This window comes from Mytilus trossulus, chromosome 4, assembly GCF_036588685.1.
Source record: "Mytilus trossulus isolate FHL-02 chromosome 4, PNRI_Mtr1.1.1.hap1, whole genome shotgun sequence".
NCBI classification, from domain to species: domain Eukaryota; kingdom Metazoa; phylum Mollusca; class Bivalvia; order Mytilida; family Mytilidae; genus Mytilus; species Mytilus trossulus.
In genome coordinates this window covers 6,536,000-6,563,727 of record NC_086376.1, presented here as the reverse complement: position 1 = coordinate 6,563,727, position 27,728 = coordinate 6,536,000, and the positions used below count along the sequence as shown (strand labels likewise).

The 27,728-nt window shown below is 29.8% G+C and overlaps 1 protein-coding gene across 2 annotated transcripts; it reads right to left on the bottom strand.

The window, feature by feature from the left end:
• Positions 1-145: 145 nt before the first annotated feature.
• On the bottom strand, positions 146-26,531 carry LOC134714567 (uncharacterized). Of its 2 annotated transcripts, none has more exons than XM_063575917.1 (21): positions 26,352-26,531; positions 23,518-23,609; positions 22,456-22,527; positions 21,580-21,628; positions 20,911-21,066; positions 20,492-20,526; positions 19,959-20,042; positions 19,173-19,205; positions 18,208-18,302; positions 16,940-16,967; positions 15,257-15,416; positions 14,532-14,622; positions 14,132-14,182; positions 13,090-13,180; positions 10,022-10,126; positions 9,611-9,701; positions 7,596-7,707; positions 6,916-7,008; positions 6,151-6,253; positions 5,420-5,559; positions 146-4,605 (listed from the first exon to the last, which is right to left on the bottom strand). In XM_063575917.1, exons 1-21 carry the CDS (start codon positions 26,398-26,400, stop codon positions 4,428-4,430), a joined length of 1,908 nt encoding a protein of 635 aa, XP_063431987.1. In that variant the 5' UTR covers positions 26,401-26,531; the 3' UTR covers positions 146-4,427. The 2 variants fall into 2 exon arrangements, with proteins under 2 accessions (XP_063431987.1, XP_063431988.1); XM_063575918.1 differs by having other exon boundaries at positions 4,433-4,631.
• Between the last annotated feature and the right edge of the window lie 1,197 nt (positions 26,532-27,728).

The following is a 27,728-nucleotide window of genomic DNA, read 5'->3' as shown; positions in this document are numbered from 1 at the left end:
AAAAGAAGTATTAATTCTTAAATGCAACAATAACTTTTAAACGAGTATCTCTTGGTAAAATTACAACTTGACCACAACCAGTTGTGAGAAAATTAGTTCACAATTCGACAGACTTTTGCTATAAAAAATAAACATAACACCAGAAGAGATTGCATGAGTTTCTTTATGATATCACATATAGTACATATTTATACAAATACAATGTACATTTTTCTCAAAAACGTAACAACAGATATCGTTAGTTAACAGTTTTTAAAATGATTAAAAAACGTCCCAAGAAAATAAAATTGTCAATTATAAACATTTCTAAAAGTATCTAATATACTGTTCGGACACAGTAACTGATTTGCTTCAGAATGATAATTTAATACGTGTCTGATTCCCTTTAGAATGTTAAAAAGTAAAATAAACTTTGTAAACCTATAAGATCACATGTTTCATAGGTCATGACTTCAGAAACCATTTTCTTTATATAAGCATGAAAGCTTAATTAGTCCAGAGTCTGGAGCTATATTTCCTGAGGAAAATCATGTTTTTCAAATTGTGCATATAAAAATAGAGACAGAATGATAGAAACATTGTCCTTTTCAGGTATGTAAAATGTTCCCTTAGAAATAGATTTTGCCTGATTTGACCTTCAGGACCTAAGATTATTTCATTGGTTGTACATAAACAAACCCAAAAATTATACCAGTAATATTGTCTGGAACCCTGTTTACCAGTGACATTTTTTTCAAAATATTACCAAGAAAGATTTAAAATCATTAACTTAAAACTGTTAAAGTTTACCATGAGGTTTGTAGTCGAGTGATACAAAATTCAACTTTCAATCAAGAGATGAAAAAAAAAAAAAAAAATTTCCTACATAATTATAATAAAACATTTTTTTTCATCTGATATGCAACTGTTATAAGCAATAAGTCAATTTTTGGCAAATAAATCTGCTATAACTGGATATCTATTCCTTTGGTATTTGAAAGCATCAACTTATTTATGGAAAAAAAACATTGGCATTTAGCAATACAGAGCAATTCTTACAACTGAGTATCAAATTTTGGCTTAAAAAAAAACCAAACATTGTAATTTTTAATACTGTTCAGAAAAATCTTTAAAACCCAGCATGATTATGGAAAAAATTCCATTTACAGTACAAAAATAAGATTATCTTATTGCTCGGTCTGATTTAAATCAGGTTCTTAGATATTTCTTTGCTGCATAAGGATGATTACCTTTTATCCACATGCAGCAAAGTTACATATCAAATGGACTTATTTAAATCAGACTGAATTATTGCCTTATTTTCAACTAGAACAAGATAAACTATCACAGTTCAAATGTAATACTGTAAATCAATGATAAAATAAGTACTGTGGATTCATTATTATTCTTTGGGTAATGATTTTTCATGGATTTCCTAGGTAACGGTGAAATACCAATTTACAAGTTCAACAAAATATAAATTGCCTATGAGCTTGAAAGCAGAATTTGTCAAAACCATGATTATCAAGTATCCACAAAACAACAACATTTATTTCCCATTAAACCAAGGAACAAATAAACAAATCCACAGTATTCCATTTTTATGAAATTTGAAACCATGCCTTCTCTGCAATACCTTATGAAACTAAATGAGAAACTTACACTGCATTTATTAAACTTGACTAAAATCAACATGGTCAGGATTTGATTTCAAGTAAACAGTTAATTAATAAATTTGTCCTGATCTTTTTATTATAATTTTAATGATAAGTCAGAATTATGACTAGAGTTAACCCAAAACCAAATTGTGAAGATAATATGATGTTTTTGGAGAAACTTAACATATAAAACACAAACAATGCTAAAATTATAATGCTGATACTGAGTCTTGGTTCTGGTCAAAAAATCTGATAACTAAAAATAATGGTCATCACTCAAAATATACAACCTTAATAACAATTTGTTTTCAATGAAACAGAACATTTTTTGATGAATTTCCTTTAGCTGCACAATACATTAGCCATTTCATATATTCTCTTGAGATTCTATTTAAATAAGTTATATGTCAGTTGTATATTCGTTAAGAGCGGTACAGTTATAAATTGCTTCATTCTGGTTTCATAATCACATAGATGAAAAGTATTGATAAGAAAAATTATTGATTGTGTTAAAAAAGATGATTTTTAAAAGTGTTTTGTTGTCAAATCATCAAAACGGCTTAGTGACTTTATTATTGAATTCTTAAAATAATATCCCCAAAATTACTTATTTAATGGTCTTGAAAGTACATGTGCATCTAGAACACTCTCTCCATTATAGCTTAAACACTAACAAACTTCAAGTAATTCAAATATCCTTATAAAATGCTAATAATACATAATGCCCATTATTCCTTACTTCATTTTACAAATCCAAATGTTAATGGCCATTGAACAATTTCCAAAATAAACAAAAGCAGTTAGGTAGGTACAGTAACTGATTTCCATATTGTATACGCCTAATTCAATTGGCAAGTACTTGTTTAATGTCTTGCGGTAAATTTTCATGCTAATTCAGGATAAAAGATAGTTTATCTAACCAAACTGCAACATCATAAATAATTCAAAGTTGTCAATAAAAACATTTTTCCTCATCTTAATTTATTTAAATGGGAGGTGCTTTCGGATGGTATGTAGATGTCATATTTTGTCTACAGCAAAACTTAATTGTCTATGTTCCTTCCCCTTATATTCCTCTAATTACTTATAACATACATTTCAAACTAATACAGATTTCTAACACATGTGTTGAACAATGTTTTACATTTTCTTATGAAAAATCATGGAACATTTCCCAGCCAACATTGGACTTGAATTTGTTAAATGCTTATAAATACAACTCCATTGAACTTCCAATTATCTATATGAAACTTTTATAATTTTCAGATTTTCAGTAACCAACACCCATTCAGACAATTATACATGCAAAGTTATCCTCCCAGTCTGGTATAGAATATCAAATGATATGTTTTAACTTTCAGCAACCTGAGTGTAGATAAAATGTTTTAATTTTATACCAAATCCATAAATGAGAAGATTGGTCAAACATCTATTTTTAGTTGACCTTGAAATGTTAATTATGATATTCAGACATATACATGTGCTTTTGTAAAACATTTACAAAGGTTCAAAAAACAATCATCCTGAAAACAGATAAAAAAGTTTATCTTATATGCTAACTTCAGCATGGTGTTATTCTTATGAAATGCCATCAAATGTTCATTTACTGTGAATTCATATATTTTTGTGGATATCTTATTTGTATGTGGTTTTGCAAGTCTCCAAATAGACCATTAGAAAATGTGCACTTCCTTATCTTAACATCTAAATTCATGCTTTACCTACAACAATGAATCCCTAGAAAATTGGTATTGAATAAAATTGAATCCACAGGGCTGATTTAAAATGTTTGAACAAGCAACTATCCCCATACTCATTTAAGTTTTACTAGATTATACCAACTGGTATTTAAAAAAAATCTACACAAATTACAAAATTAACTGCAAGCTTTTGAAAATTCACAAAAAATTCTACTGCAAAAATTAAAAAATTAAAACAACTTTTCTATCCATTTCAAGAAAAAAATTGTTGAGATAATAAATTTCCCTAATCTTTTTCTGAATGTAAAACTCATCTTCTAATAAAATAACAGCAGTTGGGAAGATACCAGGATGTTAATTAAGAAAACATAACAAAATATTTGGCAAATATGGAAATGTCACTGGCCAGATAAAACATTTCATTCCATCATAAGAAAGAATGTTTTTGGTGATTTACAGTTATAACATCACACACAAACAATTCTATTATTTACTAATACAGATCTTTGAAAAAAAAACACAGAGGATTTTGCAATACAGACAGTTTAGATACTTAAGTATCATCAATGATATCTTCGAACAGTAATTACCTATGGATGATTTTAACATCAATTCAGTGATATAAGTCTTAATGATGTTATTTATGTATAAGAAATACAAGTTTCAAAAGAAAAGATACTTTTCTGGTATTGCCAACAAAAGATGTATGTGTACTTCTCATTCTATCATTAATTTTGAGCTATAATTATGATTTATTTCATGAGGATATTATTAGTCGTTGAAACCACTATTAAACTTATCTGATCACAATACATCAAAAAGTTCGATGAACCCACTTTAACCATTATTTATTTGTTCACTGAAAGACTCTTGTCACTTTTTTCCTAACAAATGGCAGAGAATATTTCTAAAAGGACATATGATTCTGATATTGAAACTTCAAAAATATAAGATATTTCCTGTTTCAAAATTGTAAGGAAATTCCTCCTTTTTCTAAAAATTGTATTTCTTGTACATTTAACATAATTTTACAGAACTCAAATTCATTTAAAACAGAAAGCAGAAAGAGATTTCTTAATGACTTTTTCGTCTATTTCTTTAATTGCCAAGGCTTCATATCTAATCCTTTACTTGAAGGGTTATGCTTATTCCGACATTTGTCACCAAAAGAACAACCTGTCGTTCTCCAAAAATAGCATTCATCCCCGTTGACAGGTCCAGACTGTTTCTGTATCTCTTGTGCAGTTGGGGTCGGCTGTACTACAACTCTGAAAAGTTAACCAAAATCTAGTTACTGAAACAGCAGTTCATAATAAAAGATCTGCTGTATGTTATATTGTGTGAGAGAGAAAGAATAAGCTATAAACCATTCACCATTATCAGCATTGATAAGAATAAAACCATCACATTATTTATTACTGTAAACCAACTAATATACTGTTAATTCAAAAATTAAAGCATTCATTTATTAAGGTTTTTTTTCAAAGATTAGACGACTATGTGAGATCAATTCAGATTTTAGGAAAAATCTACAAACAGACACAAGAACCAGATATGAGAATGTGAGTTCATGTTATTGCCATACCCACTAAGTTGCATTATTAACATTAATAAAAACTTATAATTTCTGAATTTACATATATAAGTCATTTATTTTTACCACTTTTGTCAGATGAAAGAGACTATGTCAAACTTAAATAATATGCCTAGAGAGTTTCAAAATCATAAAATCAGCCAAAAATCTAGCTAGAAAGGGCTTATCCTAAAAAAAAAGTTCTCCAAAAATAATCATGAAAATTTAGAGAATTCATTTTGACACAGTAAGGAAGAAATTTTGATATTATCTCCCCTTTTTAACAAAAATCATGGGTTGAAATGAAAGTGTCCATCTATATTGTTTCTTTAGATACCCAATAGAATTAAAAGAAATGGCTGTCTTCAGTAAACTTTTTTCAAGGCCTCTTTAAATTTTTTAATGATTTTGCATCCATTCATTTTCATAAATACTTCGATAAACATTAAAATAAGTACACCACCCTTTCCTCAATTTTCATTTTCAAACTATATAAAAGTTGTACTTACTTAGTTGGTGGTTGTTTTGTTTTTTGAAGTATAATTGTACCATGAGGATTTGATTTTCGTATAGTGGTGTTTCCAGTTCCATTTAGTATAGGGTTGTCAGGAAATTTTATTAAAAGTTTTTGGCCACCACATTCATATGCCTACAATGGAACAGAAAGAATAAATACAAGTACATCAAGTACATAACTATTGCAGCTTAATTCTGCAACCAAACTTTGAAAAAAATTATAATTTATAAATAAAAGTCATAAATATTTTAAGTGTACAAACTTTTGTCCATTATTGAACAATGGCTTTTTTCACAAACTCAATGAATTGCAAATGGTATATATATATGCTGTTTAAACAATATGATTATAAACTTGATCAACAAAAAAATAAAATTATCATTTATAGTTTAACCTAATCACATTCTTTATGTGCCTGTCGTCCCAAGACCCTGTATTACAGTGGTTGCTGTTGATTTATGTTTGTCATATTTGATTTTATGTATTTTTTTTAGGTTAGTTTTCCCATTTTAACTTGTTACTAAATTTTCATGTTGAGGCCTTTAACAGAAGACTAAATGGAATGGGTTTTTCTCATTGCTGAAGGTTGTAAGATTACCTATTATTGCTTACTACCACTTCATTTCAACTCTGGTGAATATTTGTCTTGGTGGCAATTATACCACATCTTCTAATTTTTTTCAATTTGTGAAAAATAAGCTGTATAATTATCTAAACTCATACCTGTAAATGATGCATGGCTTTCCCTGCTGCTTCTTTTGTTGAATAATTTATAAAAGCACAAAATTTTTCAGGTAAACACCGTACACTCGTTACACTGCCATACCTGTTTAACAATAATTAAAACATTTATTATACAATTTTTGATATTATAAATTATTAAATTCTATTTTTAAATTATTAAAATACATGGACTTCTCCGGGTGCAGGAGTTTCTCGCACAATTGAGTCAGCCTTTGGCTGTTGTCTGCTCTATGGTCGGGTTATTGTCTCTTTGACACATTCCCCATTTCCATTCTCAATTCTATTTCTTTAAAAATTGGTACTTACGAATAATTAATAAATGCATTCTTTACAAAACAAATTTTTGCAAACATGACCCCAGGTCTATTATATTTTTTCATATTTCTTGTTTGCTGGGTCAAGGACAAAATTTGACTATGCAAGTTTTGGATCCTCATTTCAATATGTAACTGCAAATTACCCATATTTTCTTCTAATGGTAATAAGTATTCTTAACATAAACAAAATGAACTCAAAACAGTTATATCTAGTCTATTCTAGAAAATTTAATCAAAACTTAACGCTTCTGATGTTTGAAAGGCAAAATTATGCATGTAAATTTTCCCTTTAAAAAAAATCTTCTTTTTCAAACAAAAGCTTATCTGAAATAAGAAGTACCTGTCTGTTAAAAAGTTTAACAGTAAGATCAGCAGTATGTTATATACTATTTAAGGTAATAAGTTTGTTTATTCACCATGTTCTTACCTTGAAAAAATTTTAAATAATTTTTTATCATCAACTTTGTCTGGAAGAACATTTCCTACCCATAAAGCAGTAAGGCCTTCTGGATTTTTAAAACTGAAAAATAATTACTATATTTTAGTTTAAGCTCATAAATATCATATACATTGTTTACCATTATAAAATTAGGTATCAGACTAAAACAAGACAAGGTTTTGAAACTTCTAGTAAAAGGTAACAGATTCTTTTGTTGGCTAACATATATTCATGTGTTTGTCCCAAGTCAGAAATCTCATCATTGGTTGTCATTTGTGATATCCTAATGTTTTGAGTCGTTTAGTGCTGGTGGCATTTAAGTTAACAGTATCAGTTAAATTAATTCACAGCTTTTTCATATTCCAAGCAAGGTTGGGTGGTATTTACCATCATTTACTAACCTTGACAATACTCTTCAAGTGGTCAATACTAGCAAATACTGGTCAATTATTTTTGTGTGATTTTTATTGAAGTATTCCTAAGTTTGACATATTGTAGAGACATCTGTCTGATGAAAACATTACGTTTACTCTTCTCGTCTTTTTTAATGTCATCTGATTTGAGATGCTGCCTCATTTCTCATGTATACCCAGTTCTCCTTTGATTCATATAAAACCATTCATTGCATAAATAGTCTTATCAAAATAACATGACATATATCAACTTACTCCATTTTTTCATCTTTGCCTATTTTAAGTTGATGTATTCTTTGGGTTACTGGTGAAGAAAATCCTGATTCATCATCTGAAACATAAACCTCTCCTCCTAATACATTTTCAGCTGAAACAGATCAAGTTCAAATTAAAGTAATGAAAACAATGCAAGTGGCTTTAACAAGGTTACTCTTAAAAGGAAAGATAATTTTCAGTCCAAATACTGTGGATTCATTAATATTCGTTGGATACCAATTTTCGTGGATTTCGTGGGTACAGGGAAACAACGAATTTAAATGTTCAATGAAATGCATATTTTCTAAAGGAATGCATGTGAATTTTGTCAAAACCACGAATAGAAATATCCACGATATCAGGGCTCGACATTACCGTTTGTCCGATTGTCCGGGACAAGTGGAAATAGGTGTCGGGCAAGTAGATTCATCATACTACTTGTCCGATGGGACAAGTGAAAAAATCGATGTCCGATGTTAATAGATCAAATTCAAGACTTATACATTCCTAAAAATATGAATGATTGTTTTATTGATCATACAAAATGAAATAAATATTCATTGATTAAACAAGAGACATATAAACTTGTATAATATGTCTCTGATTGAACGAATTTGAACATGCTGGCAGCCATTAACCAGGGGAAAATAAGTAAGGGGAAGGAAACCAATGTAAATGTCTTCTTAGTATAAGCCTCTTGAATTAGGAGCACCTCCATATTCATGATATGGAGTTTTACCTTAACTTTTAATTAAAAAGTTTGTATCATTTGATTTTGCTTTTAGGCATAACATTAAATTAAATAAGGTTTTATTTAATAAGATCTATATGTTAAAATAATAAGTTAAGATGTAAAAATTAAATAAAATCTAAAAAGGCAGATGTTTTACTAAAATGTTTAATGTACTTCATGATTATATATCAATGTATGTGAAGGTCCATGAATAGGAGAACCTAGTGGTATAGGAAGAGATATGATTTAATGATCGACACATGATAGTGACAATGAGTCAGAGAGATCAGTCTTGCAAATAAGCCTTCAGTCTGAAATAATAAAATTAATTTTGATGTGGCATTCATATAACATAACAAAATGCTCCCTATATTGATCTTTATTAGGTACAATCAAAGGGCAAGTGTTATTATTGCCCATAACTACATGTATAATCAATATGGAGGATTTTCAATTATAAATTCGGACAAGTGAGTTAAGAGTTCGGACAAGTTGATTTTCTTGCAACTTGTCCGAAGGGACAAGTGAGAAAAAATGATAATGTAGAGGCCTGGATATGCAAGTTTCCCTCTGCCCACGAAAATAAATGAATCCACAGTACATGAACCATTAAATCCTTGCTCACCAAATTAACTCAACATCAATCCCTTGAATTTATAAAAGATGTAGACAGAAAAGTTTATCCAAGATTTCGTCAAAAGGCATGTTATACATATTTGAATCAAAATAACAAGAAACTCAAAAGAGAACAAGTTCAAAAACCAATTTCTTTTAAAATATTAGTGAACTAGAAGTACCATTTGTAATCATAGAAATAAAATTAATTCTATCAAGCCTGACATCTTTTTTACCAATGTTTTTTATCTTATGTATTTTTTTCACATGTATACCATTCAGTGCCTACTATCCCTGGTCAAAATATTTGTTTGTGTTGTCTTTTTGTCAAAATATTGTCACACTTCTATTTTTTTATTTTTTTAAACTATAAAGATTCTACAATACCTTCATAGTAAGGATGAATAAATGTTGATTAAACATAATAAAGTTATCAATTTTAACAATCAGATGTCTTAAATGTCTACTGCCAGCATGGATGTTCAGAATCAAGATTGGATTTAAAATTCAAGGAAGGTATAAGTTTATAAAACAGAAGTTTAAGAAAGCTTTGTATCATATCAACAGCAGCCGATCTTTGCTGTGCTATAGAAGCAAAGGCTCCGTGTGTTTCTGTTATTGTAATAATCAGTGTGGCAAATGATGTAATCTTAAATCAAATACTAACCTACACCTGCTAGTAAATTATCTAGTGCTGATTGAACAGTACCATATTGTTTAATTGCTGCCTCAGATTGGGCTTTAGAAAAACCCATTTCCTGTAACAAAAATATATATATGTTATCATAAATATTTGTACAAATATATTTAGTATTCGTGAAATTTGATATTACTCCAATTTTTATCATGAAGTCAAATCAGCCATGATAAGCCACAGCATTGTCTACTACAAAGACACTGCTCAACCAAAAACTGGACTTGAACTTTTGACAATTATTAAATTCCTTTATGCCTTTTGTTAGAGTGTTGCTACATTCGTTATATTATATCTAATTTAAACACATACTGTTTCATGAATGTTAAATTCTAAAACTGGATTTTGCTCAATTGTTCTCATCACTAGATACATTTTACTTACTTTTATTTGTGAAGTTCTGACACGTAAAAGTTCCTGTACAGCATCTTCACAATTTTTATCTAATTTTAAAACTTGAGAAAAAGCTTCTTCTGCTTCAGAAAACATCTGAAATACACATCCATCACTTTATCAAATGTATCACCATACAAAATCATAATCAATAAATAGTCATCTTAGTAGAATGAAGAGATACAATCAGGGTCATCAAAATCATTAGTCAAACACTTTACAACCAGATGCTCCGCAGGGCCTAGCTTTATACGACCGCAGAGGTTGAACCCTGAACGGTTGGGGCAAGTATGGACACAACATTCAAGCTGGATTCCGCTCTAAATTTGGATTGTGATTAAATAGTTGACACAGCATAGGTTTCTGACACAGAATGAATGTATTCAAATGAACTTAAAATTTTTGTTTTCTCTTAGAGCAATTCACTATGCTGTTGAATATTAATCCTCTCAAAAAAATGTTTGAAGAAATTTTCTTTTTATTTAAGAAATTTCAAATGAGAAAAATTGAACCCAATTTTTTAATCACATCCCCCTTTCCCTTATTCCAAAACTAATTTCAATTAAAATATTCTAATGGAGTTTGCAACAATTACTACTCATTTAAATACATCATAAAATATTAAGATGTAAAAAAACTGCTTGTTATCACTGAATGGTAAAGATTATTTAAATTTATCAGTTGGTAGTAAAAAGTGAATATACATTGTATATTGTATATAACAAAGATTTAAGTTGATTCTGGACAAAGATAGATAACTCCAATTAAAAAAAATTCTTGCAGATATTTCTTGCTTACTATACTGGACAAAGAAAGATAACTCTTAAATAAAATTTTTTTTGCTATTTCACAATATTGTGAAATTAGATATTTCTTGCCATTGCACAATACTGTGCAATTGAAAAGACTTGCTATTGCACAATACTTAATATAATAATTTTAGATCCTGATTTGGACCAACTTGAAAACTGGGCCCATAATCAAAAATCTAAGTACATGTTTAGATTCAGCATATCAAAGAGGCCCAAGAATTTAATTTTTGTTAAAATCAAACTTAGTTTAATTTTGGACCCTTTGCACTTTAATTTAGACCAATTTTAAAACTGGACCAAAAATTAAAAATCTACATACACAGTTAGATTTGGCATATCAAAGAACCCCAATTATTCAATTTTTGATGAAATCAAACAATGTTTAATTTTGGACCTCGATTTGGGCCAACTTGAAAACTGGGCCAATAATCAAAAATCTAAGTATATTTTTAGATTCAGCATATCAAAGAACCCCAAGGTTTCAATTTTTGTTAAAATCAAACTAAGTTTAATTTTGGACCCTTTGGACCTTAATGTAGACCAATTTGAAAACGAGACCAAAAATTAAGAATCTACTTACACAGTTAGATTCGGCATATTAAAGAACCCCAATTATTCAATTTTGATGAAATCAAACAAAGTTTAATTTTGGACCCTTTGGGCCCCTTTTTCCTTAACTGTTGGGACCAAAACTCCCAAAATTAATACCAACCTTCCTTTCATAGTCAAAAACCTTGTGTTTAAATTTCATAGATTTCTATTTACTTATACTAACGCTATGGTGCGAAAACCAAGAAAAATGCTTATTTGGGTCCCTTTTTGGCCCCTAATTCCTAAACTGTTAGGACCAAAACTCCCAAAATCAATACCAACCTTCCTTTTGTGGTCATAAACATTGTGTTTAAATTTCATTGATTTCAATTTACTTTAACTAAAGTTATTGTGCGAAAACCAAGAATAATGCTTATTTGGGCCCTTTTTTGGCCCCTAATTCCTAAACTGTTGAAACCAAAACTCCCAAAATCAATCCCAACCTTTCTTTTGTGGTTATAAACTTTGTGTCAAAATTTCATAGATTTCTATTAACTTAAACTAAAGTTATAGTGCGAAAACCAAGAAAATGCTTATTTGGGCCCTTTTTGGCCCCTAATTCCTAAAATGTTGGGACCAAAACTCCCAAAATCAATACCAGCCTTCCTTTTATGGTCATAAACCTTGTGTTAAAATTTCATAGATTTCTATTCACTTTTACTAAAGTTAGAGTGCGAAAACTAAAAGTATTTGGACGACGACGACGACGACGACGACGACGACGCCAACGTGATAGCAATATACGACGAAAAATTTTTCAAAATTTGCGGTCGTATAAAAACTGAAGATAAAGCTAAATAAATGCAATCAAAAACTTAGAGGTGACTCATATACAGAGGCATTTCATTCAGTTTTGTTCCTTAAGTGATACTTTTCAAGTTAATCGTGACAAGTAAAACATCTGGTGATCGGTCACATAATAAATTTCAATAATTGAAACTTATTAACCATTACTGTTATATTTGGTTGTTGTCTCAAGAAATATCACATCTACTTTTAATGATATTTTTCTACAGTATCCTAACAGTCTGATAAAATAGAAATCAATTTGAATTCAAAAGTCTGAAATACAGTATAATAAAATATAAAGCCTCATGTACAAAAAAAAATGAATTTTGCATTGCCTTATTCAAAGGTTGTCGTTTGTTGATGTGTTAAATATTTGTATTTCACTCATTTTTTGTACATAAATTAGTCCGTTAGTTTTCTTGTGTGAATTGTTTTACATTTGATATTTTGGGTCCTTTTATAGCTTACTATGCAGTATGGGCTTTGCTCATTATTGAAGGCCGTACAGTGACCTATATTTGTTAATTTAGTGTTATTTAGGCTCTAGTGTTAAATATCTCCTCCTGCTGTTTTAGCACTGCAGTTTTCAGCGCTATCATATTTCAGCGCGTTGGTATTGGGCAGACTGCAGCGCTATCCAATCAAATAGATACAAATAAAAGTTTATGAAAAAATTCTGATCTTGCCATTGTCTTATTGGCATTCATACCACATCTCCTTTTTTATATTGTATTTTACATTAAAAATATTCTTGAATTACTGACATTTCAAAAGAAGTATTTTTAAGATTTCACCACCTTCAAGGTTGTCCTGATTCTTTAATAGTTCACTTTTGTGAAATTTTTCACTAAAATAGGTGAGTCTTACCCGGAGCCCCGCTAAAGCTCTTCCTTTTCTAAAATATCCTTTTGCCCACTTGTCAGCTAAACGTATAGCATTTTCTGCATCTTTTAATGCCCTGAAAACGACAAAAAAGTAGTTTTATTCCTAATATTATTCTTACATATCATTCAAAATATTCATTCATCTAGTCAACATGTTTCAATTGAATTCATGATATGTAAAGATAGGAGGAATTCTTTTGAAAATGCCTTTAATACTTAAAAAATTAAGACAAATAATTCTTCTTTTAACTAAATAATATAAAACAAAGAGAAAGTAGAATAGGGGGACAGGTTTGGTTCCAGCAAACTAGTTTAACCCTGCCACATTCTGTATGTGACTGTCTTAAGTCAGGAGCTTGAAAATTAAAGGTCATTAGTTGCTGTATATCACATATTTTTTGGGGTTGTTTTGTTTTTTAAATAATTCAGGCCTTTATTATTTCTCATTCAAATTGTGTTACATTTAAAGCCTATTAGGTGTAATACCTCCATTGATTTTCGCCTATTAGTCTTTGTTAAATTTGCACTTTTCAAAAAATTGTGCAGAATTTATCTTTGTTTCAAATAAAGAAATACTTGGCATGAGTAAAGTTTTATCCTGTCCAGTTCTATAGAAAAAGTTTCACATAACATTTCATTGCATATAAGAAAATAACCATCATTGGAAGTTAACCAATCAAATTTCTCCCCTTATTCTATCTGTGTACAAGGTTTAGTCACCATGTAACCTCAAGATTACAAAATTTTCTATAGAAATCACAAATAAAAAATAATGGTGTTTTGAAATACCCAAGACATATGTTTATGACACAGAAATAGTTTTACTGCAATAAAATGTAGGATAAATTACCTACAATGGTCAAATTACTTTTATATGCAACCGGATGTGATGTACCATGATTTGGTGGTATTACACCTTTTATAGCTGACTGTACATTATGTATTATGCTCATAGTTCCACGTCATACAATGACTTAGAGTTGTTCACCTCTAAGTAACAATGGCATGCCTGTATTAAATCTTACCTTTCATATTGTTGAGTTCTATCAAAACAATAAGATCTATTTCCAAAAAATCTGTAAGAAAGTAAAGATGTAAATTTTAATCAGAAATATTATTTTTGGGGAATCATGCCATGTATTTATTCACTGTATCTACCTGTGTTATTTAGTTTGTTTGTATAAATTGCCATTTTAAGTTGTGTTTTTTAAAATACCTTATTCTCCAAATTGTAAGTCCTTTTTGTAATTATCTTAGAACTATTATTTGACTTTTCTGCAAAGTTACCAAAATTGACAACATAAACCCAAACAATAGAACCCAGATTCTTTTAAATTAAGAAATTACAAGCCATGTTATCATTTAAACAACTGTACAAATACTTCAATTAAAAATTTCTGAAGTCGATAGACAGCTAATACATACCTAAAATCACGAGGGTCTAATTTAACAGCTTCTGTAAAAAGTTCTATAGCTGCAGTATAATGACCTTGTTGAGCCATCTCGTTACCTTTTACTAAAAAAATAAATATGACAGCATAAAACATTGAAAGAAAAGAAAATCACTGGAAATAATCAAGATGAAATTAACAATAGACTTAATTGAATCTAAGCCATTTGCACTCTTGTGGTTAGTTGTCTCGTTGTCAATAACAGAAGTCCGTTTTACAAAAAAAACGTATGACTAAGATTTGTCATGAAGTCATGATGAAAGCAGTATCATTACAGTTAATCTAAGTAAGTGTTTTTTTGAGAAATCGACTCTAGGTGGAAAATAGGTACACAAGACATGCATTTGGTCCAAGAATTAATCATTAGTGATGCTCAAAAATAAAAAGTTTATCAGGCCTAAGAAGGTAAAAAGTTGAAGAGCATTGAGGACTTCACCACACCAAAATTTTAATTCGATTTAAAATCATATCATTAGTAGTTTGTTACAGAGACAATTTTGCTCATCAAATAAATACATAATAAATCATAAGACACTTCTATTTAAATAGAATCACCTTATATATGTGATCTGTCATACAATCACTTCTCAATTATAAAATAATTTAATCATGTTTAGATGTTTAGTGTAACTAACTTAAAACTTATTAAAATACATATCATGCGAGATCATTTAGAAACACTTTGTTCTAGTTACTTACTAGCTAACTGACGACTACGTAAAACAACAGGGTCAAGGTCATCAGGTTCATCATCTGAGTTACCTCCCTGTCCTCGTCTATCTTTTACATCAACAGATGACATTTTGTTTTTCTTTTTATTTTTAACTTTTGTAAAAAAAGCTGAATTAGGATCAAAATCCTGAAAGAAAGAAACAGTTAGTTTAAACATATTTTATTGTTCAACAAGAGGCTGTCACAACGACAGCAAACCAGATTTATTTACATTTATTTGTGTCCTGGCAATATCACAAAAAACATTACTGATGAATGGTGTAAGTGAAAATCGTCAATATCAAATTTGACCTCCATTTTGTCATCAGTATCAACATATTAAAATTTGAAAAGCTTAGATTGAAAGGTTCATGAGTAAATGCAACAACTTGAATGAAAACGCCATTTTAAGATCATTCAAGAACTTTAACAAACCGGATTTATTAACATTTATTTGTGCCCTGGCAATATCACAAGAACCATTACTGATGAACGGTAAAAGTCAAAATCGTCAATATTGAACTTAACCTCTATTTTGTCATCAGTAACAACATATAAAAATTTCAAAAGCTTTAGTGGAATGGTTCATGAGAAAATGCACGGACATGACTGGAAACACTATTTTCAATCGTTCAAGAACCATAACTCCTGAACAGTAATAGTCAAAATCGTCATTATTGAACTCGACCTTCATTTTGTCATGGGTAACAACATATTAAAATTTGGAAAGCTTTGGTAGAACAGTTCATGCGTAAATGCACGGACACGACTGGAAACTCCATTTTTCAATCTTTCTAGAACCATTACTCCTGAACGGTAAAAGTCAAAATCGTCATTATTGAACTTGACCTCCATTTTGTCATCAGTAACAAAATATTAAAATTTGGGAAGCTTTGGTAGAACAGTTCATGAGAAAATCCACAGACAAGACTGGAAACTCCATTTTTCAATCTTTCAAGAACCATAACTCCTGAACGGTAAAAGTCAAAATCGCCATTATTAAACTTGACCTTCATTTAGTTGTCAGTAACAACATATTAAAATTTTAAAAGCTTTGGTTGAACGGTTCATGAGTTAATGCACAGAAAACATTTGATTGCTGCCCGCCTGTCCACCCGCCATACATCCCCAAATCAATAACCAATATTTTTGTCCCAAAAATCCGGTTAAAAAAGACAAATGGATTAGACACAAGTTTTTTAACTAAGCAATGTCTTCTCTAAGAAACAGTTGAAATTGCTAAGTTTTTTTTTATCAAACATATAATTTATTTTTAATAAGAAAGAGATGGAAGATACATGTACCTAGAGAATATTCAAACTATAAATAAATGTACAGATTTTTTAAATTCAACTTTACTTATCAATATACTTTAAACATTCTTATCAAATCTATTCAATAAAATTGTCAGCTATTACTTAATACATTTTAAATGCTATGGGTAACTGGCAGTGTAAACCAAAACAAGAATCTGTCCTTAGTACATAGATGCCCCACTCTCACTATCATTTTCTATGTTCAGTCAATGAGTGGACTGTAAAACTAGGGTCAGAATTCTATTTTGGCATTGAAGTGGTATTTGTAATTTCTCTGTATACCAGAAAGCTTTATGACATATCTAGGGATAACACTACAAGACTGGACTGAATGTTTGATATAATGGATACATACCGCTCCATCAGATGATGAATCAGATTCTCTGAAAAATAATAAATAAATCATTATTACATGCAAATAACTACATTTATGTCAAAATTGATACAAAATTTTCACCAGCCATTTTTCAATTAATGACAATTCATGAAAATAAATTATCACGTTTAGATTTCTGAATGCATCAACCAAGTTTCTTTTAAGCAAACGAAATATAAAAAATGTTACTGTAAAACTGTACAACTAAATACCTGAATTGATCACCTGGGAAAAACGTCCATTTATTTACATATTTTTCCAAGTGATGCCAATCAAGATGTAAAAGTACAATCCCCACCTGCAAAACATTTAATTGTATGAAATGGCTGAATAAAGGTTTTATCCAAAAGGGATTTCATTTTTTTCTTTATAGAAACTTGGTTGAAAGAGAGTTAGTATCACTGCATACATTTCTAAGAGTTTTTATTTCAGAAACAACAAATTGGTTGTAGCAGACTTATTTAAAATGAGTTTTTTTTAAAGTATCATGATCTTTCAGTGACAAATAATAGCAAAGAACAACTCTAACTGACAATGTTGACAATTCCATGCTGAGGGGGTTTATAATTCAGCTTGACAGCTTCAAACATACTAATTTTCAACTTTTCCGACTACACCAAAACACTCCAAAATTTATTGCCCAAATTTTAACATGTGACTTCACCCCCCTATTTACCAGTCTGCATAAAATATGACAAAATTCGCTAGTCATTTAATGTCCACACTAGGGACTACTGTAAACCAACTTATTTTCGCAAATTTCGCAAGTGGAAAAAAACATGAATATAAATCGTCACATATACATGGTATATGTAAAACTTGGATCTTTCATTATTAAGCTTTATCAAGTAAATCAGAAAATCGCAAAATTAAATAGCTGCAAAGTGGTCAAGAAATAAAGTATCCATGAAAATAAGTTGGTTTACAGTATATTTGAAGACAATGATCAAAGGCCTATAACTGTGTCCCTTGACTATATGAAGCAAATGCAAAATAAATCAATTAAGTAGGTTCTTAAAAGCAGAAAAGAAGATCTATGAGGACTTGCTAAAAATTATAACAGTAAATTGAAAACAAGATCATCAAGTTGGGTTGGAAATACTGCCTCACATCAGTTCACCAAATGTTCTTAAACATGCTGAGTTGACACTGTGCCTAGATCAATTTTCAAAATTGGACCAACACAGCTAAAAATTAAAGAAAGCAAATAAATATGGACATTATCATTCATATATAAATAAACTTACTTTTTTTCTACTTTTTTAGGTTTATTATGTTTTTCAGGAATTTCTATAGGATCCTTTACTTTTGTTTTCTGTGGTTTATCTTCTGGTTTTTCATCCTGAAAAAAATATTAACAAATATGATAAATATCTAAGCAAGGAATTTGTATAATAGACAACAATCTGACCAAAGAGCAGAAATGAGTCCAAGTCAACCAATGGGTTATCACAGAGAGAAATTCAAAGCACATTGTGTTTTTAACCCTCCTAGTACCATGGTTTATTGTCAATCTTTACATAGTTTTGTTGACCTCACTTATCAAAATAGTCGACAGATCAGCATTGTAATTCATTTGTTGTGTAATAAATTTTCATTCCAGTCTGTATTAAAAGCACCATTTTGCTCACTTTTAACCATGACTATTGTGGATATATTTCATTCTTACTTTTTCAGAGCAGTCAGTTTTATTTGGATAAAAACATAAATATTGTTAAGTTACTGAGAAATTTGACCACTTACAGACAGATGTAGTGTATATCTTCAATTTTTGTCTTAGTGACAGCTGCAAGGCTTGAATATCTACCATAATGGCTATTGACAAAAACAAACAAATATGTTTTGCACAAGAAAATGTGACCAAATAGCTGACCACTAAGCCTCTGATGTCCTATTGATTGATATACAGTACTTTCTACTCTAAGGAGTAGGTCTGGTAAGGCCTCAAATTTCAGGTTCATCAAATGAAAGATTTTGGACACTTTTTAAACGCTTAAGTGTCTATTTAAATTGTTTCAATAAGTTTAAGTAAAAGATTTTAACTGATTTAGTCACTAAAACGCTCCGATTTAAGCTTAAATATGAAAAATCTATCAAATATGCTAAAAAACATCACTTTTAAGATAATCTTTGTCAAAAATGAAAGTGGCCAATCTTTCAAATCTTAAACCTTCTAAAAGACTATTTAATATAAAAGAATAAAAAGACAAACCACTTTTTCTTGTTTCTTTTTCTCTCTTCTCCTCTGTAATAAAAAAATCAAATAAGTTATTTTATAGTTTAATAACCAACATGTTGTTTATGTTGTGTAAAGACTTAATGCTAATATTATCTTTATATGAAGATCGTTGTCATTTGCTTTTGACAAATTTTACCTTGCACAAAAATATTAAAATAAAATTTTAAACTTCTGTAATTTATGAAAAGTTTGCGATGTTTTTATTAATACAAAAAACGCTCCCTGCCCCCCAATCTAGATCTCTGTAAACAAGCATAAATAACCTATTTTAATCGAAGCTCTTTGTAAACCATATACAATGTAAAACATGAACACAAATCCCATATCGCACTAACAATCTAATGTAAATGTTCAGTGAACTGTGCAATTAAAGTTCAAACCTTTATTTGGCAGGAAATTTTAGATGTTCACATCATAATAAACATGATGACTGAGTTTCAAGTAACTTCATAGTTAACTACCTTAACTAAGCAACTGTAACCTGAAAATGTTCTTATTTCAGACCATCACATTTCTATGTTTAATATTCCATGAAATAAGGAGCAAAAATGTAAATTGGTAAATAAAAATGAACATGTTCTTAGTTTCAAGTTGATCTGATCATAACTTTAAGACTAACTTCCTAAATGAAGTTTTGCAATTTAGCAAAAAACTAAAAAGATTCACCTTCAGTTATGACAACCTTTATGATGCTTGTTTTTTTTTTTAAATAATCTAATTAACATCAAACAAATGCAGAATTAATAATATGGTACATACCTTTTTCTTAGCTCTACGTTTTTCAGCCCTTCTTTTTTCTTTTTCTTCTTCAGTTATTAATTCTTCAGCATTTTTATTAATTTGCTGAAAAGAAATTAACCTCATTAATGAAGGTTGAAGTTGTAACTGTATTGAATTATACAAAGCATAATATATTTCAAAATAGTGATTGCAAAAAAGAAATAATTGGTTCCAACCACCTGGTAAACATTTCAATATGAATAATTTATAACATTACATTTCAAATTTTATTGTATAACTATGGACACAAATATTAGTTATTTATGCAATTTCAGAAAATGCTGTATAATGCTATCAAAATTTAATTTGCAAGTTTTATTTTTCCATCCCATAGTTTGTCACAATTTTCACAACGATGAAAAAATTTCTGAATGTCCAGTAAAGTTTTGGCATTTCTTAAATGATAAATATATATATTCTAAACATTATATATTGTTTGCCTTCCAAACTTCTGATCATGGGCACTGTCAAAATTAAATGGATGTGGCCTTCTAATGATTTAATATACTTACTTCTACAGATAAATGTTTATTACTGTTAATTGAACCTGTAAATAAAAACATACAAATACATAATCCAATATAATTTAAGATTGAAAAAATTGTATTACACTTTGATTTGAATTATTTTCTGTTTTAAAAAATTTCCACCTTGAATAAATATTTTAATTTGTCATCAAAACAAAATTAGAAACAATAAGACTGCTAATTTTAAGAATTTTTCTGAACTCAAATTAATAAAAAAAAAAAATCAAAATCACTCTTTTTCTTTTGTTCTATCTTACGGGATCTGACTTCCTTTAATAGTCTTATACCTTGAAATGACTTGAAATAACATTGTAACAGAAATTGAAATCATTTAATCAACTTTTTTTAAATCCTATTTTTAACTGTCCCTCTTTTATATAGGTGTTTGTCTTATAAACCATCACCTGCTTTAGCTTTTTTCATATCTTGTTTTAATTTAAATCTATCAGGAAATAAACTGGCATATCTTTCATCGTCAAATTCATCATTATCGTTGTCATCATCATCATCGTCGTCGTCATCATCATCTGATGAATCATACGTTGACCCATTATGAAAATCTGTAAACAAAAATTATTATTTATAATTAACAAGAAGAATATTCATTTGATTTAACAATAAAAAAAAAAGAATTCTATGATTTGTATCTGGTAAATTCAAATATTAACTAAAAAATTCAAGACAAAAATAAAACATGTACATGCATAACATAAGGTTTACACTGCAACCATACTTTTTTAGTTAACGTGTAATGCCTGTAAAATATTTATGATAAATACACAATCAGATTGTGTAAAGCCTTGTGAGTACTTATTGAAATATGATCCCACAGAATTTACCATGTCACAAAAAATGTATTGAAAGATAATATTTAAGAAGTATGCTTTTGTCTTAAAGTTTGACAAAGTGTAGTTTTATTCTTATTTTTACATCTCTTTTCTTTGATGAGTCAGGCATTATAGTTTGTATGTGTGGTATTATAAAAATTTTGCCTGACCAACTGATTTATGCAAGATTTTTATTTTGACCTTGTCAATTTGAAAAAAGCTAAAGTAGTATAACTGCATACTTACTCATAGATTTTGTAAATAAAACTTCTTTAAATAATGTTAATGACTGTTCCTGAAACAAGAGTATTAAAAGCATATTGTTAAACTTTCAACAAAAATGTAAAATACAGAAATTGTTGGTGAAAACCTATGTTATCCAAATGGTGTCCTCCCTAGAGACTTTTAGCAATACAATGATTATGACAATGTAATGCTTTTTTAAATAATTTTTATTTAGATTCTGTTATTTTTTTTTGTGTAACTATAATTTGTAGATATTAGATGGTAGATCAATATTCCATTTTTAACAGAATGTTATAGGAAAGACCAATATTTAAACTTTCTTCTCAAATATTTTTTGCAAATGCTGAATAAGATGTTAGTAATATGGACTGTGAGACAAGTGGCAAGTAGTGCTACATGTATCTAGAAAATGGCATGACATTTTTAATTTTCATGATTTAATAATCAGTATTAATTTTCTACTATATTGTTGGTAATGCAAAAAAGCACAAATCAGTCTTTTATTAAAATAAACACCTTGACATTGACAATGCATGAATATGCTACATATGTACTATGGTCATGATTGATTGATATCTAACACTTCTTTGAGATCTATTGGCTATATTTGTTGTGGTAAATTTATAATGGTAGAAGAAGCCACATTGCTTGGAAAAAAACACAGACCTCTTGAAGGAATATTTAATTCTTATCAATTAAGATTGGAGTTAAGTGCACCTGTGACATGCTGCATTCAAACTCACAACCTCCATGTGTTGACAGGCTAGTAAGCATGATAATGACTAACAGTAATTTGCTGTACATTTAACTCAACAAAATTGTTATTAGCATCAACTACAAGTAGTACAGGAATATGACAGAATGCAACCTAGTTACCTTATTTAAATTTTGAAGACGTTCATCATTTGTAGTTAATCTTCTATAAGCAGTACTTATAAGCTGAAATTTCTGAAAGATTAAAAAAGTTTTATAGTTATTATGCAATTCAATACTCCTTTCCCTTATTTTACATTATGTAATAAGGGAATAGGTGAAGAATTCCAAATATTCAATATTTGGAATTCTTCACCTATTGGGACTCACCATTTCTAAAAGTGATGAGTCCCAGGACTCACCATGAAAAATTCCTAGTGAGAACCCTGTATTGTATACCTGTAAAAATGCTGCTGTTTCTGTTCTTAGATCAAAGTGTTTACCAAATTATTATGTAATGAATCCAAGCAAGAACAAATTTACTGGTCTGCTGTCTATGTGTAACTTACAAGTAAAGAAGAAATTATAAATTTTCAATAAGAAAATAATGAAATACTTCAACTATATATAATGATATCAATTGTCTTTTATAGCACACTTATCGAAATAGACCTTACCAACTGAATTAAAAAAATAAACAACTCTGGTTACTGTTTTAAATAATTGAATGAGACTATTAGTAGTCTTTCAATCAGTTTAATTGAAGTCTGGAGCTGGCATGTCAGTTCAACTGCTGGAAGTCTGTTGTTATTTATGTATAATTGTCATTTTGTTTCGTTTCTTTGGTTACATCTTCTGACATCAGACTCGGACTACTCTTGAATTGAATTTTAAATGTACGTATTGTTATGCCTTTACTTTTCTACATTGGCTAGAGGTATAGGGGGAGGGTTGAGATCTCATAAACATGTTTAACCCCGCCGCATTTCTGGTCTTTGTTAGTCTTGTATTATTTTAATTTAAGTTTCTTGTGTACAATTTGGAAATAAGTATGGCGTTCATTATCCTTGAACTAGTATATATTTGTTCAGGGGCCAGCTGAAGGACGCCTCGGGGTGCGGGAATTTCTCGTTACATTGAAGACCTGTTGGTGACATTCTGCTGTTGTTTTTTCTATGGTCGGGTTGTTGTCTCTTTGATACATTTCCCATTTCCATTCTCAATTCTATTTAAATCAAAACTTACTTTTTGTGCTTGAGGATTATTATTATTCTTTTCTGGATGCCATTTTGTTGCCAAACGTTTATAACTAGTTCGTATAGAATCTTGATCTGTACCTGAAAAAGAAACGATAAAACATGTACCATGATAACAGTCAAAGCTCCTGATAAACCGTGTATGTGTGCCATAATGCAATAAAACAATATTACCCAACTGAGGAATTGGTACTTTTTACAGGCAATAATTCCCCAATTGGCTGGAAATAAGATCAAAGCTATTATTAGTTTACTGCACTGAATGGTAATTATGGATTGTGATATTGCAAGCACATGGTCCTGTCTGTATGTTGCTTTGACAATTGGATAAAAAGATATTGGCGAAAAAAATTGTTACTTATTTTCATAGATTCAACAAAATACTAGCTACAATTTTTGAAAGCAATCTTAGATAAGCACTAGAATGATTGGAAAATCACCGTAAATATATATATTGCCAGATGATATTTAAATAGACAGGGGCTTTAAGCTTCTGCTTTAGATCACAGACTAAGGGTGTTATCATACTTTATTCTTTATGAGGGGTTGATAATATAGTATGTTATGATATTTAAACAAACTATTATTCCATTTTTGATTTGAAGAATTTACAAATGCCAAGCCTGTCAAATACAGCAAGCTGCTCCTGAAAGAATTGTTGCTATCAGACTTATTTATTTCACTTTTCTATGTTTTATTCATTCTTTTTTCTCCAGAGCAGATATGCTGTATACATGGTATAGTGATTTTATGTACTTTAACTTCATTAATGTTAAATCATTATTGGTTAAATGGGTAAACCAAAGCCCAGGGCTTTCCCTTGAAATTGAATTACAATTAAAGGTGGCTGTAACATGCTTTCAGCAAAGCCGAACGCTCACCAAGCACAGGAGGGGGTCTGTCTGGGGGCCGCTAAAAGCCCCCAGAAGCACTGGCAGAAAAAGAGCAAACTCCTGCATTCTTTAAAATTCCTATCACCTAATTTCATCTTTCAATTGACCAATTTTTGTGAATGAAATTAAAGAGAGAAAAAAATCTGAAATAAGTTTCATATTTTTTATGTAATGGTTTGTTTTTTTATTTTCTTTACCTTATGCAGTGCTCTCCCAAGGATTTTTGAATAGCACTGTGGTAAGCGCGTAATTTTCAACAATTCTTTGTAACTTTGTCACGGTGCGCGGTTTGTTTTGTGATTGATTTGTTATGTGTTTAGTTATATTATGCTATTGATGTTTTCTCTTGTAATGATGTCCTCATCATGCTCATGAAAGATTTATTAATTTCAAGTTTGGAATCTGATTCAAAAATACTTATTGAGTGGTTCAGGGTAAATAAAATGCAAACAAATCCTGACAAATTTCAAGTTTTGGCTGTTGGCAAAAAGACCTTTGAAAAGAACCCATCTATACATATTCAAAATTCGAACCTCACATGTGAAAAAACAGTAAAATTATTAGGCATTGAAATAGACTACCAGCTAAATTTTGATGTTCATATCAGCTCAATCTGTAGGAAGGCATCAAAACGTTTAGGCTCATTTTTGGATAGACTTAGTAAACTCACTATATTTCATACTTTTATTCTTAGTAATTTTAATTTTTGCCCTTTGGCATGGCATTTTTGCACTGAGAAAAATTCCAAAAAACTAGAAAAGGTGCAGGAAAGAGCACTCCGTTTTGTTTATGAGGATTTTACCAGCTCCTACAAGGACCTCTTACTTAAAGCTAAGGTGCCTTCCTTGCAGATTTGACGGATAAGAACAATGGCTCTAGAAACTTTTAAAATTAAAAACAACATTGCTCCTGTGTGCTTACAAAATTTGGAGAATGTCAAAAAATCTAAATATTCTCCCAGGTAGGTAAATATTCTTGAAATTCCACAGGTAAAGTCAACCCGTTCAATAAAAAATTGTTCAAATTTGCTGCTGCTACTTTATGGAACAGTCTTCCAAACCATTTCAGGACTGAAAACAGTTTTTCACATTTTAAAAGTCTTGTTCAGTCCTGGAACGGTTTGGAATGTCACTGTTCTGCTTGCAGATAATTCTTAAACTGTTTTATTATTTATGCTGCCTTTGGTTGCTCTGGTCAAGCATGTTTTTACTTCATTTTAAAATTTGTTGATTATTTTTATTGCATGCTATGTATGCGAGATTTCAACTTTGTATTACAGGTTGTTTTAAATGTCAAAATGCACTGTTTTTATGTTATTTATATGTTTTTATATTCGGTCAAAAGCTCCTTAGAGCTTGTGTTGCTTATTTGTACTCATGCCGAATCAAAATAAAGTTTTCTTATCTTATCTTATCTTAGTTACCCCTTTGTTTGTTTGTGAGACTTTTACCTCCATTGTAAATTCAAATATTTCATAATCCTCATATTATCCATGTATATTAAACACAAGGAATATTTGTAACAGAATACAGAATATTACATCAATTTTCTTGAAACAGAAAGTTTTTATTGGACATTCCAACATGATGATTGGTTTAATAAACAGAAAATGAACATGAAGGGGGAGAGACATACTAGAGATGTTTGTCAAAAGTTGCTTCAAACATCTGTCCATCAATCATAAATTATTTGGAATCAAATATTGCGCAAGAGCTACAACATGTACAGTGCGAACTGTAAATTATGATACATCAAGTTTTTGACATTTGTTTACATTTTCTATTTTCAAGGTCAACATTATATATCTTCGGTTTCCAAGTTGTCTGCTTCCATTGTCATAAAACAATAATAGAAGCACAAACTTGAGAAAACAATGCAACTGACAGATTGAAACATATTTAGCAACCGAGAAATTTTTACTTCTACCTACCAACGGGCAATTCCAAGAGCTCATAAGCCTCCTCTCTTGATAAAGGCATTATTCTAACAATATTTTTAACTTTGAATGACGCACAGATACCAAAGAACAAGTATGTGATTCAGTTTTCTTGTCGTTCAAGAAACAACCGCCATGTTGCCTGTAAGCATGTGTCACGAACACGTGATCTCAACCGCTAAATCGTGAGAAATAACGAGAAGTAAACAATGGAAGTCAACAGGTGCCCGTTTTCCAAATATGGCAATACCTTAAGATTTTTTTTAAATTTTATTAAAACTACTCCACTTAAACCCATTTTATTGATTAAATAATCGATAACAGAACTACAATTAATTGACCTTTTTGTCGTCGGTATTTATTATACAATAAACCCAAGGATTTAAATTTCTAATTCATAATATATTTTTAAATGGCATCAGCATGAAAACTTTCTGGGAAATAAAGATATCGTTTACAGTGTATATAAAGTGCGAATCCAGCTAGTTCATTTTAACTGTTATATGCGGGTATGTCTATTGTAGAATAAAGGATCATGGGAAAACTGTATTTGTTTATGTTTTGAAAATATCAAGTTAAGTGATTTGAAGATAAGTTTTAACATATTTTCATTGTGATATGTCTTTATATAATATACAAACATAGCATAAAAGTTCAAATAAGTGTTATAAAAGCATCATAATATAGCATATCGATTATTGAAAGCGATCCATTTTAACTATAGATGCGATGAATTATCACTGTTAGTGCAGTCATTATTAATGTAGAATTTTCAAAGATGCGAGGAATTTTTATTGTAGAATTATGTGATAAATGCACTTGCAACAAACGAAAAAACTTAGGTTGATGACTTTAGAATTTATGAAAAATGTATTTTCAAATTGAAATACAAACTCCTCATTCATTCTTCATCAAATATTTAGCTTTTCAAACTTGTAACAAAAGCGATTCTCAAAAGGAAAAATTCTAGATCCGAGAATGGATACTACCGCAGAGGTAAAACCATACACATTTGGGTTATTGTATACGAAATGCATGCTACAATTAATTTTTGTTGATTTATACCCTTTGGAACTCTTTGTGGGCTATTTCAGTAACTAGGCAAAATTTCCCCAAACTAGATACACGGTTAGATTCAGCATATAAACGAATCCAAAATATCTATATTAAAGGATTTTTGTCTATTAATTTGGACCACACAAAATTGAAAAAGGGACCAACAATATAAAAAAAAATGCATGCATCGGATACATTTGTTATTGAAGGCATGACTGTAACAATAGGATGAATATACAAAAATATCTTATTCTGGGGGTCTCATTAGGGGGTTCTGATCCCGGATCCCGCTTACTGTTTTGGCAGATTCCCGTA